Genomic DNA, 14788 nt, shown 5'->3' with positions numbered 1-14788 from the left:
CCTCACCATCTTGAAAAGCCATTTGTGGTCCTGTCATGACCAACCCTTATCCCTCTGTGATAAATTCTGTATCCATACATACATCAGTGGCATCACCAAGCATTAAGTATTCTTGGTAGGAAAACCTGCCAGTGCATTTGTTGAAGTTAAGGTCCCTCTTTACGCTGAAAAAGGCAAGTTAGAGTCAAAAGGAAAGCAGGGAGTCTGATGCTTATACCCCTGTCATTGAGCATTTGTTGGCAGGAGCAGAGCTAGAGTTAAGAGTCTCCACTTTTGGTGTTAGCTCATTTATTACTGTTTTACTTGTTAATATAAAACACACAAATGTTTCTGGGGTCACACACTTCTGCCAGCTACCCCTTCTTCTGACTAAATACCACATCTATCCAACTGGTTTTATACCACTGGAGATTCTAAAATATTCAATGGTATATAACTGATCAGTCATCCATGCCATCCTAATATTATCTTCAGTATTACCTATATAATTACTAATAAAACAATTTTGCTTTTTTTCATGTGCTTCATATTCAGTAGGTCACTGAGTTCTCTAAATCAGAGAAATACAACAACTGTATTGCCAAGACCTTCCATTGTCACAGGAAAAGAAGTTTTAAAAAAGCATACAAAGATTTTAATATTCCAGTGGAGCTTATTTTGCACTAGTGAAGTAGAGCTTAATTATCTTTTCTAGTATCCGGAAGATTCTGGGCTTTTTTCGTTCAGCACTTTTCTGTGTTTAGAATTTCCTTTTGCTATTCTAAAGAAACTGTACCCCAAATCCCACTGGAAACAGTCTGATAACTCCTCTCATGTAGTAGCTAGGCAACTGGCAACAAGGTCTTTTGCACAGATATAAGCATTTGTCCTTTTTTTCTGATTTTCTGGGAAGACAAGTAAAGGAACCAGTGTGAAGCAGGGATTTAGCAGTAAAGGGAGCAGAAGACCATACAGGGGATCTTTCTTTTGGGTTACAGCCTTATTAAATTTCTGCAGTGATACATATAGACAAATTCAAGAGGGGAAGGTAACTTCTGAAGAGAAACACAAAAAGCCATGGGTCCCCTTTTGCTCAGATATACAAAATCAGTGGGACCTATTGACAGATTATCAGACTTTAGAAAACAATAGATGTTAGAAATATATAAGCAAAGTTTGTACGTAAAGGTCATCAATGATTTGGAACAATGTAGTTCCTGTTAATTTTCACAGTGTATTTTTATACTTGTTCAGCTTGGCTTTCTGGGACCTGATACACTTCATTGCTGTTAGAAAGTTGTTACAGCTTTTGCTGCAAGAGCAGCAAAGAAAGAAAGTAAACTCTCAGTATGCACAGCATTCAGGCTAGAAGTATTCAAATGTATAAGCTGAAAACACCATATGATTTTACTGTTAAGTTTTCAAATAAGTAACTTCATATCTTTGTTGTATCACAGGTACAGGAATGGCTGTGCTTAAATTGCCAGACCCAAAGGGCAATGTCAGGTCAGCTTGGGGACGTGGGCAAGGTGCCACTTCCGAAACCAGGCCCCTCACAACCAGCATCCAAACCACCTGCTACTCCTCAAAAACAGCCTGTGCCTGCTGTTTCACATCACCCTCCAAAGACTTCCACACCGCCCACTGCAGCAAAAACGAAAGAACCAGGTGTTCAGAAGGAAGCTCCAAAACTTCAGCAGGGGAGACTGGAAAAAACGTCATCAGCTGAGAAAATCCCGCAAGACATTCAAAAAGAAGATGCCAAACTTAAGCAGGGAAAACTCGCCAAGACACCCTCAGCTGATAAAATCCAACGTGTTTCTCAGAAGGATGACCCAAGACTCCAGCAAACAAAACTGACAAAGACAGCCTCATCTGATAAAATTCTTCATGGAGTTCAGAAGGAGGATGCAAAAATTCAAGAGGCAAAACTGGCAAAAACATCCTCAGCTGATAAAATTTTGCATGGAGTTCAGAAGGAAGACACAAAGCTTCAACAGGCAAAATTGGCAAAGATACCCTCAGCTGACAAAATTTTACATGGAATTCAGAAAGAAGACCCAAAACTCCAACAGGTGAAAATGGCAAAGGCACTATCAGCTGACAAAATCCAACCGGCAGCCCAGAAGGAAGATGCACAACTTCAGGAGGTCAAATTGTCAAAGGCAGTTTCAGTTGATAAAATCCAACATGGAATTCAGAAAGAAGATCCAAAAGTTCAACATGAGAAAATCGTGAAAACTTCATCAGTGGAGAAAATCCAACAGGAAGCTCAGAAAGAACCAAAACTTCAGCAAGGGCAACTGTTGAAGACACTTGCAGCAGATAAAATTCCTGCAACAATAAGTTCAGATCAGAAGAAATCCTTAAGTATATTGGAAGAAGATAAAAAATCTGTGCTTCCAGAAAAAAGCACACCACATCCAGAGGACAAAAAAGAGCAGATTACAGCTGAGAATAAAGACCACATTGCTGAACAGAAAGCAGAAGTTGAAGCACCTTGTAAGGAACTGCAAGCTAAGAAGCAAGAGGACGTTAGGAAAGAGGGTTTGACAACTGGGATTTCACAAATGGTTTCAAAAGCTGAAAAAGCTCAGGAAGAAGAAATTCCTCTTCAAACAGCACCTTTGCCAGGAGCTGACCATGTGGAAGCAGTGAGAGAAAAAACAGTAAGTGCTTTTCTCCTTCCCACCCCCCTTCTCCCTTGCTACAGTTCTCTCCTCTATGTCTTCCTGCTCTTTGTTGTTAGTCTCTGTACATGGTGATTCTAAATGATTAAATCAATGCCTCCTGTTGAGTGAAAGTTTCACCAGTTAGTCCTATGCTCTACGTGCAACTTTTCAATACTCCTTGCATGATTTTCAGTCTCAAGCAGTTAAGCGGTTGAAACTAAGGCAAAGTTCCTGTTTAATCATTTTTCCAATATTTCTTGATTTATTTACCTGGAAATTATCCAGACTTTGGAGTTTAATTATTGAAAGGAGTGTTTTCTTAGTTCTTAATCTCAAAAGGGAATAATCCGTGATGGTAAGGTGTACAATGTGTTGCAGTAGCAAAATACAATAAACATTTGAGGAATACTTTATGATGCCTGAACGTGATATATTAAAGCATGCAACCTTTACATCTTTTTACTATTCCATTTGCTTATCTCATATGCACAAGTACATTTAGGAAGGGGTCTTGGTGTGCTTTCAAGTCTGATGAATGGATGAGTTTTTGGTAGCACTTACTGAAGGTCCACGTTTCGTAAATAAATTCATTTGCTGCATGCAGAGTCACCAAGTCACTATCAGCCGAACTGGGTAATATACATAATTTGCTGGGAAATGAAAAATGATGTGTTTTTTATATCAGCACTGCAAATTAGATGCTGATTATTATGTTGTGAAAGTAGGAGTAAGTTTAGGAAAAGTGTTTAACCTTTGACAAAATTATGTTTTCAAGTAATCCTAGTCAAATAGGTCAAGGGTTTTGTGGGGTTTTTTTGTAATTATTTTTTCATTCCTTGTGATAACCAAGATATTTGGGCAGAAAAATATTCTGATTCAGCAATTGTGCTGTGGAAATTACTACTATTGTTGTAAACCAACTTTCCTGTCTGAAATGTATCTCCTATCACGTTGTGTTTCGTCTTCTCGACCGTATCAAGAGTTACAGTTTCCCCTGATTGTGCCAAGGGAATCTCTGAATTATGCTCAGAGTAACATAGCCAGAAATCCTCCCTTCTGGAAGACACAAGGAGATCTATGAAAAACCTATATAAATTTGATTATCACATATCAAACATAAGACACTACTGCAGGACTTTCCAAGAAGAGTAAGCTTATTTTTGTTAACAAAATGTCACTTCTGGGTTGTGTTTTGGTTTAGTTTTGGTAGGTTTTTTTAATTCATAGCAGAAAACCTAAGAAGTTGACTTAAAATTTTGTTACTGTTAAAAATTTGATAGTTTGTGGTTTTGTTTTGTTTTTTTTTTCTGTTGAAAACATTTGTAAGGGAAAATTTTTATCATATGCTAGTCACAGTCCTATCTGGTCATTTTTATATTCTGTAAGGAGGTGAAAGTATATTATACTCTGGACAAATCTTAGATAGACGTATTACATTTACATCTCTGATAGTGACATTTTAACTGTAGATTTATTAGTGATTCCTCATGTGGTGCACACATATATTTCACTCGTATTTCACTTATATTTTAATTCCTCCCACTGCCTTCTAACTGAAGTCAGGACTTCTTGAGTTATTACCATAAATAGGTTTATCTTTCTTTTGCTCTAGTTATCAGACTTTGAAGCACACTTACCTAAACCTAGTAAAACAGAAGTTTCATGAATAAAAAACCCAAACCCTTACATATCTTCTTCTATTTTTTAAATTAGGACAAACAAAAAATGAAAAAGGAACAACTATTTTTACACAAAAAGCCTTTTTTTCCCTTTTCCCTTCTTTTTCAGATCCTTATAAAAATCTGAATTAAAAAAAAAAAAAAAAAGCAGCAGCTCAAATTGTTCTGAATTAAAAATAAAGATGGTGCTTCACCTAGCCTGTACTTCATAAAAATTACTGATTTTTAAAATTATTATTTATATTTATGGTAATATTTTAATGTTCTCTGTGCTGTACATTGAACATTGATAGATAAGATTCTTATCAGGAGAGCAAGGGCAGAATTGAAAGAAGAGATAACAATTTAGATCTCACACATTGATTCCATTTCAGCGGGCAAAGGACAATATCTAGACATTGAAGAATACATTTTACATGTACTTCAGGGCAGAATCATATGAAGGATTTCAGGTAGGTTTGTTTTTAAATAGGGTGGTGAGGGAAAAACTAGTACTTTCTGCACTTGACAAACTGCTGATGGCATTTTATATCCAAATCTGTATAAACAGTAATTATTAATTCTTGTAGTATTCCAATGAGGTAAAGAAATGGTACTATTCTCATTTTTCACTAAAAAAACCACCAAACAAAAACCCCAAAACAATACTCCCACAAGAAGTCCTTACAGACATTGGGACAGTAACGTTCTGTTCCAGTATAATCAGTATAATGATGCTTGGAAAATCACAGTTATCAATGTTATTTAGAGATCCAGAGTCCTTTGAAACCAAACTGAGTTAAATATTGAAACATTTTAAAATATTCGAGTCTCAAAGTATGATCTGAGGTATCCTAAAGCCATTTTTTCTTCAAAGCATTTTTTCCCAGTAATAATTTAAACAGTGATCTCTTCCAAAAGGTTTTAAATTATAAACTGACTTTGCTCATGATTTACAGGTGCTTTTCCTGAGAAACCATCTTGCATTATCTACTGTTCACATGTGCAATAGCAGTTAGATGTTCTAACAAGGTTGCCTAGAAATGTTGGACAGTTATAACATACAGTTTGTCAGTATAAAATGGTAATCTTGGAACTTACAAGTTAACGTATAAGTAGTTCAACATATCTATGTGAACACATTCCCATGGTGTAAATTGGACATCTATTTAGAACACATCAGCTGTGTTATATAAAGTACCCTTATTACTATATTCTTATGTTTACCAAGAAATGATCATGTGCTTAGGTGAAGTAACAGATAAATATTAATATATTGTAATTTGACAACATTATTCTAACACATGCCATAAATGACAAACCACAGACTAGAGAGTCAGAATAAAGGGGAAAAAAATTATCTCTAAGCAGTCTTTCTGGACACAAACAAAATGTTGCATTTTGATGATATAAAATTCAAACACAGATTAAACAGTCAACCAAAGACTGCTTTTAACTTTCTGAAACTTTTTGATAATGTAGATATCTTTATTTCTTATTTAAGCAGAATGACCTTTTAAAAATACTAAGTTCCTTTGCAAAATAAAATTTCTGTTCTGTGCAACAGAATGTAATCTTGCTAGCTATAATTTTAAAAACTGACAATTTGGATTTGATAACCAATGCGACTTTTTAAAGCACTGTTTTATATTTTCAAATAAGAATACTGAAAGTGAGGAAGTGTAAGAATAAATAATACTTCTAAAGCAAAACCTTCTAATGTAAAATAGCTGTATGATGTATCGGCACTGACACTGTAGAAATGCCACTAGAATAGTACAAATACATCCTACATTAGATCATTTTTACTGTTACTTAAAGAGATTGCATTTGCTGTTTTTAAACAGTCTTATCCAGCCTCCAGCTTTTACATCTCCAGGTTCATCATGTCTAAAGAAGATTCTCCCAGCAGAGTCTGTATTGGAGCTAAATTTGTCCAGTATTAAAAAGTCCCAGTAGACAAACTTTCAGAGAAAAATGCCATTCAACTACTCAGAAAAGCCCAGTAATTCAACATGTACAAAGAAAACTTTACAAGAAAAAAGTGGGGTTTTTTTTCTTATTGATTAAAATATGTTCTTTCATTCTCCAGCTGTTGAATATATATATGATCCTCAGCAGTATTGTTTCTGCAGTATTTTGTTATTCATCTAAAATTTTTGATTTTATGGTATGTTGACAAGTTTGACAATGACACTGTCTTTGTGTATGTGATGGCCAACCCTATAGAAAGTAAATTACCAGTCATTTAAGAATAGATGTAGCTAATGACAATATAGTTCTCAGGCTGCAGGAAGTAGGGGAAAAAAAGCACAAAGACAAAATATTATTTATTGTAAGTTACATGCATATGATCTCAAAACACAATGTGCAGGATAATTTTTGCATTACATATCTCAGGGCAGACAACTTTACATACAATAATGGTAGAAAAGATAGTCATATTGTGGTGAGCTTTGAAAGAAAAGTGGATTTTCTCATCACATCCTTATTGTAGACCTTTTTCTTCTCTGTACTGTACAAATAGCAGTCTTTCCCATATTCAGTTTCCCGTTATTCATAGTAGTGACATTATGGCATATACTGAGGTTCACAAGAAGATGGGCAATAGCAGTATCCATTGCCATCTCCTCTGCTTTGGTCATTGACTAGGTACCAATCATTGGACTCACAGTGGCACCATCACGAACTATAAGGAGTATGGCTAAAGTTGTTCTATGTCCAGTTGCTGTCTACCTATTTATTAGCTTAACTGTTTAGTTGATACCTTCTCTCTTTGCTTCACGAGTGACTGTGTCACTTCACCTCCCTCTGGAGAACCAAGATCTGACATGCATTTTCACTAGATGGACAGTCTATCCATCAGTCCTGGGAGACCTTCTGAGCTTGAGCAATATTTGAATTTTCTCGTAGCTTGTCTAAATTGATCACAGGGTTTGTTTGGGTATGTCTTTTTAAGTAAGAACAATGGAAATAAAAAATAACAATTACGTCATAGGTGACATTTTAGTGAGGGGCATGGTATTTCTAGATGGGAAAATCCTTTGGTTTTAATGAAATATATATTTTTTTAAAAAAACAACAAAACAATAAATTGCCCTTGAACACTTTCTTCTGTAATAAGGGAAGAAAAATTTAAATATAACATACAAAGCCTAAAATTTTTGACTATGCTTCGTTACTGACTTTTTATGAAGAGTATATATAATTCTGTCATTAAGGGCTGGAGAATATCCCAGGCTAACTTTTCAGAATAATAAGTACTGACATGTTGATGACTTCCCAAAGTTGTTTGTAGTACATAAATACAGAGGTTTCTCTATATTTATATATTAATCACAGCCTTATCTTTGGAGTTGTACTTAGAAATATTTGTTTTCATATTTGATTTTTAATTGCAATGGATATTGCTCTGATATCAGATATTTGGGTTTATCATTTTGGGTATAATATTAGTAACAACAGACTTAGTTTATATTCAAGGTAGTATGTGATTTTGCAAAGAACATAACTCCTGTGAAATGCACATTACTTAATAAAATATTGGTTAGTAGATTACTGTAACATTAATACTAATATTAGTGATTTAATATAGAATTATGTGCACAGTGATATGTCTATAGGCAAGAACAGGTACTTTAACTGTAAATCAAATAATGAAAAAAGCTGACCAGTTTTTAAAACTGAAATAACTGACAATAACAACTATTTGATTTGTGATATTTTGGCATTAAATATAGCTTTAGTGTGCATAAACATTTGAAAATACTTGCAATTGATAGCAATTTAACATGAGTATAAATGTACCCTTAAATTATAAGTAACAATTGTTATCATTTTCTAAATATATTTATTCCACAGTAATTTTTTTTAACTCAGCATATTGCCAAGGATGTTGATAAATTCACCATTTAAATAAATGGTTTGCTGTATTTCAGAGGTCATTGGCTTAGATGAGCAAAGTTGATAAATAACTACCTACTTGTACTCTTGAGGGTCATAACAAATATGAAGATCACGTGACAGTTTTTAAATCAGGAGACTTTGGGATGCTTGTTCTCAAATTGCTAGTGGAGGTGAGGACACTTAGTAAGGCTGTCAGGTACAATGACAGCAAAGATGACCTGTCACTTGGAGAGTGAGCTGTTTTGTTAGCTGCATGGTTAGGTACTTCCACAAAGTATAGAGCATTTCACAGCTGAGAGAAGCAGGAGGGAAACTGGTGTGGAAACTCTGGGTGGAAATACCTGTTTTAGGATATTCTTGGTGGTTTTGTTATCTAAAGAAGGAGGTAGATGTGCTTGTCATTCAGAATGCTGTAGAAGGATCTGGAATCTAGGAGAATGACTAAGGATGTTCAATTAGGGATGAGAAGGAAAACATTGGTTATGATGCTCAGTCGGGTATGCCTGCCTTGTTTGCTTCCTTATTTCCTTTGATCAACAGCTATCGTGCTTTCCTCCCTGCAGTTACACTCCCCTGCCAGCAGCTTACCTCTGTGTTCCAAATTTACTGAGAAACTTCTTCTTTATGAGGTGCTCAGAAAATGTTTGTAAAGTGCCACGCTGCAGATATAGAGACATTCCAAACTGCATTGAATCATGTTTCAGTATTCCATGTATTCTGTTGCATGGTGCAATGTGTAACACTTAAATCAACAAAAGGAAACCATAGGTCCAAAATTTGAGAAGACCGACTTATTGCTAGACAGTTACAAAAGATTAAATGGGCAAAGAAGGGAGCAGGCCCCAGATTTACTGCAGGCTGATGTTTGGCAAGTTGTATCTAGAACTATATAGGGAGTTTTGAAACACAGCTTCATTTAAATTAACCCCCAAGCAACTTGTCCCATGCGTATGTGAATAAATGATAGATTATCATTAGGAAGTGTTCTGAAAACAATTAAATACAGTATTTGTTTATACTGAAAAATAGAAGATCATCTTACAATTAATAAAATCACTTGCCAGTATGGATCGCCATGCAAAACGTAGTTAGATTCAATGAAAAACTCAAAATCAGAGGAACTTTCAAATGTTATTTTAATAGCTATGAATAACAAAGCTAGTGTTCAGTCTTTTCTGGTTTAATATGTATCTTCTTGGCATCATAATTTTTCACATAAGACATTAATTCATCTTTTAGGAAAAAAATCACATGTATTTAATTGCCTGGAGACATTAAGAATTTATATATAAATATGTACACATGCATATGTATTTATTTTTTTAGGAAAAGGAGGATGACAAATCAGACACATCAAGCTCTCAGCAACAGAAAAGTCCACAAGGTCTGAGTGACACCGGCTATTCTTCTGATGGGATATCAAGTTCACTTGGTGAAATCCCAAGTCATATCCCCAGTGATGAAAAGGATTTGCTCAGAGAATCTAATAAAAAAGACACTATTTCACATGAAAGTCCACCAAGCCCCTCAGATCTAGCTAAATTGGAAAGTACTGTACTGTCTATTTTGGAAGCTCAGGCAAGCACGCTTTCTGATGAAAAATCTGCGAAGAGCAAAGAGCTTTATGAAACGTACAGTGAACAGACAAAGGATCAACATAAAGCAAAGCCTTTGCCAGTCACTCCAGAATCTTACAGTTCAGATGAAGAAGACTTAGAAGCTACTCAAGAAGCTGAAGGAACTGTTGTAGAAGATGGCAAAGGAAGTGCTTCCTCCCAGGCAGCCTACAAGGAAGAAGATGAAGGAGATGACATATCAGCAAGAAGACAACGCTATGATTCTGTGGAAGACAGCAGTGAGAGTGAAAATTCGCCTGTCCCAAGGAGAAAGAGAAGAGCTAGTGTCGGTTCTTCAAGCAGTGATGAATACAAACGAGATGACAGTCAGGGATCAGGTGATGAGGAAGACTTTATAAGAAAACAGATCATAGAGATGAGTGCTGATGAAGATGCCTCAGGTTCTGAAGATGATGAATTCATTAGAAATCAACTCAAAGAGATCAGTGTGACTGAAAGCCAAAAGAAAGAAGAAGTGAGAAGCAAAGCCAAAGGAACAGCTGGAAAACACAGGAGAATGGCACGGAAAAGTAGTGCGGGCTATGATGAGGATGCAGGAAGAAGGCATTCATGGCACGATGATGATGATGATAATTTTGATGAAAGCCCAGAGCCAAAATACAGAGAAACTAAAAGTCAAGACAGTGAAGAACTTGCAGTATCTGGAGGAGGAGGTCTTCGGCGTTTCAAAACAATAGAATTAAATAGTACAATAACAAAAAAATATTCTGAAGCATCTGAACAACAGAAGGGTATTTTGTATTTTGATGAAGAGCCTGAGCTAGAGATGGAGAGTCTTACAGATTCACCAGAAGATAGATCTAGAGGAGAAGGGTCTTCTAGTTTACACGCTTCTAGTTTCACACCAGGTACATCTCCTACTTCAGTGTCATCACTCGATGAAGACAGTGACAGCAGTCCTAGTCACAAAAAACTGGGAGGGGAGAGCAAACAACAGCGCAAAGCCAGGCATCGGTCACATGGTCCTCTTCTTCCAACTATTGAAGATTCTTCAGAAGAAGAAGAACTACGGGAAGAGGAAGAACTGCTAAAGGAACAAGAGAAACAGCGTGAATTAGAACAGCAGCAAAGAAAAAGTTCTAGCAAAAAATCTAAAAAGGACAAGGATGAGCTAAGAGCTCAGAGAAGAAGGGAACGTCCAAAGACTCCACCAAGTAATCTTTCTCCCATTGAAGATGCATCTCCAACAGAAGAATTACGACAGGCAGCAGAAATGGAAGAGCTGCACAGATCTTCCTGTTCTGAATACTCACCTAGTATTGAGTCAGATCCTGAAGGATTTGAAATCAGCCCAGAAAAAATAATAGAAGTACAAAAAGTTTACAAATTGCCTACTGCTGTCTCTCTGTACTCACCAACAGATGAACAACCAGCTGGACTCCCAAAAGAAGAAAGTGCTCAAAAGGCATTGAAAAGTGCTGAAGAGGTATATGAGGAGATGATGCACAAGACCCATAAGTCCAAGTCATTTCAAATTACAAGTGAAAAAGATGAAGTATTTGAAAAAGAGTCTTTATATGGTGGAATGCTAATAGAGGATTATATTTATGAATCTTTAGTAGAGGATACTTACAATGGAACTATTGACACTAATCTTGTAATGAGACAAGATGAGAGTAATGAGTATATACAACAAAGAGGAAAAGAGAAAAAAATAAGAGCTTCAGAACAGATCTATGAAGAACCACAGAAAATTACTGACCTGCAGAAAGACTACTATGGTGTTGAGACTTTACATTCCATTGTGCCTCAAGAAGATATTGTTTCTAGTTCTTACATTATCCCAGAAAGTCATGAAATAGTTGTGTTAGACAGCACAGTAAGTTCCTCCACTGAGGAAAAGCAGTTGTTAGATGCAGAAGCTGCTTATGAAGAGCTTATGAAAAGACAGAGAATGCAGCTAACCCCTGGGTCCAGTCCAACACAACCAACTTCAGGTTTTGTTCCCACATCTGATACAAAGGTATCTAGTGTTGGAGAAATAGTGGATAGTACATCTTTAACATCAAGCACTACTTCAGCAATCTCAGACGTATCACCTGTCAGTAGCACAGCACTTTCTATTCCAGATGTTAAAATAACACAGCATTTTACAGCTGAGGAAATTGAAGATGAATACTTAACAGATTATGCCAGAGAAATTCAAGAAATAATTTCTCATGAAACATCAATGTTGACATACTCTGAGATGTCGGAGGGTGCTGCATCAGTTTTGCCTTCTGATACAGCTTCTTTAACATCATCTACATCTTCGGTTTGTACCACAGATAGTTCATCACCTATAGATAGTGCAACCACAGGTTATATAGATACAGCAGATGCTGTAAGTAAACTAATAGATTCTGAAGGTATCAGGATAATAACTGAAGTTCCCTTAACATCTACAAAAGAGTACTCTGAAGTGAGCATCCCTTATGAATCTATTGCTGGAGCCACTAAAAAGCCATTTATAGCACCAGGTATGGAAAGTGTGGATCAAACTGCAGTTTGTTTAGCTGAAACTGCACCTTCAGCAGTGTCAACTACAGTTGTAAAACCCAGGCAATATGCAACTGATACCATCACCTTTGATAGCTCCAAAGCAGAGAAGGAAGCAGCTAGAAAAATGAAAAGTACAGCAGAGGCTGGCATTGTCAAAATTCATCATGAAGATTCACACAAGGAATTGAGTGTTGACAGGACAAGGATTAATTTGAGTAGTGCTACATCTGAGCAACCACCTGTATGTATAGCACCAGTAGCAGTTACAGAGCCTGCATCAGAAACATCTTCTGTACCTATTCCCAGTGTTGTAAGTAAGACCAGCATGGTCTCCGTGCCTTCCTCAGCTCCTGCTGTAACATCCAAAGTATTCTCGCTTTTTAGAAGCTCTTCTTTGGATTCTCCTGCACAACCTTCTCCATCCCCACCTCCTCCTCCTCCTCCACCACCTCCTCCACCACCATTGCCTCCACCTATTTTACCCAAGCCAGCCGTTTATCCCAAAAAGAAGTCACAGGTTAAGACACCAGCAGCCGCAGCTCCCACAGCGGTACCTTCAGTCACAAGTGTTCCAACACTAGAGTCTGCAGCTGCATTAAAGAATCATGTAGTACCTATCACAAAAACATACACCCCAACGCCACCTCCTGTACCACCCAAACCATCCTCCATTCCCGCAGGGCTTGTTTTCAGCCACAGGCCCACTGAAGTAACGAAACCTCCGATTGCTCCTAAGCCAGCCGTCCCTCCGCTCCCAATAGCGGGTCATAAGCCAGCAGAACCACAGCCCAAACCAACAGGCTTGTCATTGACTTCAAGTATGACTCTGAATTTGGTCCCTGCAGCTGAATACAAAATAGCGTCTCCCACTTCCCCTTTGTCCCCACACTCTAACAAATCTTCGCCAAGGCTGACAAAACCCTCACAGGAAACCTATGTTGTCATCACGTTACCATCTGAGCCTGGAACTCCCACGGAAGCTATAACTAGTCAGGCTGTTACCAGCTGGCCTTTAGAAGAACCTTTGAAAGAACAGATTCCCCAGCCTATGCAACCAGTTTTTACTCCATCCGTGAAAGCTATGGAAATTCAAAGTATGTCAGATCATAGTATGTATATTTCAGGTGCTTTGCAAGCTATTCCTGTCACAACGCAATCTGCTTTTGAAAAAATACCAAGTTCAAAATCAGAAGCAGTAACAACAGAGATAACTAAGACCACAGTGTCTGTGGTTAAGGGCCCGGCGCTTGGTTTTGGTTTAGGTAGTGTCGCTATTACTATACCTCCAGAGCCACTACATGTAGTAGATCAACCCAGGTATAGAGAGAATGGAAGATTTCATCCTTTGGGTGATGTCATTGATCTTCGCACTTTAACTAAGTTGGATATTGAAAAGAGAGACAGCTGTATGGATCTGTCTGCTGTTTCCATGGATGTGAGAAGGCAGATACCAGCAAGTGATACAGGTGGGCGGCCAGTAAGTACTGTCCAGCCAGCTATAATAAATCTTAGCACTGCATGTGTTGCTGATCCTTCTCTGTCTGTAGTCACTGAGGCGGTAACCGTAATGACCTGCACTGCCACTGTAAGCTACACTGCCAGTACAGACAGCCTGGTGGATCTGGGACATGCGATGACAATGCCACTCCAGCTAACAACATCAAAACATTTTGATCCTGCATACAGAGTAACAGGCAGCCAGGCATTCTCTGCGGGTAGAGACGAAGTGCCAATAAATTTATCCCTAGGTACTTCAACACATGCAGTGACGTGGGCTACTACAAAGCCTGTTACTGTGCCACCTGTTGGTGTCACAAATGGTTGGACTGATCTCTCCACTTCCCAGGAGCCAATGGAGAGTGGAGCAGTTGACCTTAGCACTACAAAATCCCACAGAACTGTAGTGACAATGGATGAAAGTACTTCAGGTATCGTAACGACAGTAATAGAAGATGATGAAAAGCCTGTGGATCTGACTGCAGGGAGAAGAGCTGTCTGCTGTGATATGGTTTATAAACTGCCATTTGGTAGGAGCTGTACAGCACAGCAGCCACCAACTACACTTCCTGAAGATCGGTTTGGTTACAGAGATGACCACTATCAGTATGATCGTTCAGGGTCATATGGCTACCGAGGAATGGGGGGTATGAAACCATCTATGTCTGACACAAATTTGTCAGAAGCTGGACTGTTTGCATATAAAAGCAAGAATAGCTTTGATTATCGAGTTGGGGCAACTGATGCAGCAGTAGATCTTACTTCTGGAAGAGTTACTGCAGGTCAGTATGACACAGCAGCAGATCTTTCTTTGAAATATAATTTTGATGTTCCTCACCTCATTTCCGGATAATTTTTTTAATTATTTTTCCCCTCCTTTTGTTGGTTTGTTTTCTTCTGGACAGTGTGACAAATTATTCTGGATTACACGTGTTTTTCATTTCTTCATTTTACATTT

General features: G+C 37.6%; 1 protein-coding gene across 1 annotated transcript in view; it reads left to right on the top strand.

Annotated features, from left to right (window-relative positions):
* LOC121089257 (protein piccolo-like) overlaps positions 1-14788 on the top strand; it is a 382524-nt gene that overhangs the window by 167280 nt on the left and 200456 nt on the right. The window contains 2 exon segments of the mRNA XM_040596364.1: positions 1437-2648; positions 9542-14612. Of these exon segments, the coding sequence (XP_040452298.1) occupies positions 1437-2648; positions 9542-14612 (6283 nt within the window).

The sequence above is a fragment of the Falco naumanni genome, chromosome 5, assembly GCF_017639655.2.
Source record: "Falco naumanni isolate bFalNau1 chromosome 5, bFalNau1.pat, whole genome shotgun sequence".
In the NCBI taxonomy this organism is placed as follows: Eukaryota; Metazoa; Chordata; class Aves; order Falconiformes; family Falconidae; genus Falco; species Falco naumanni.
The sequence above is the reverse complement of the archived record's forward strand: the minus strand, read 5'-3'. Positions and strand labels throughout refer to the sequence as shown.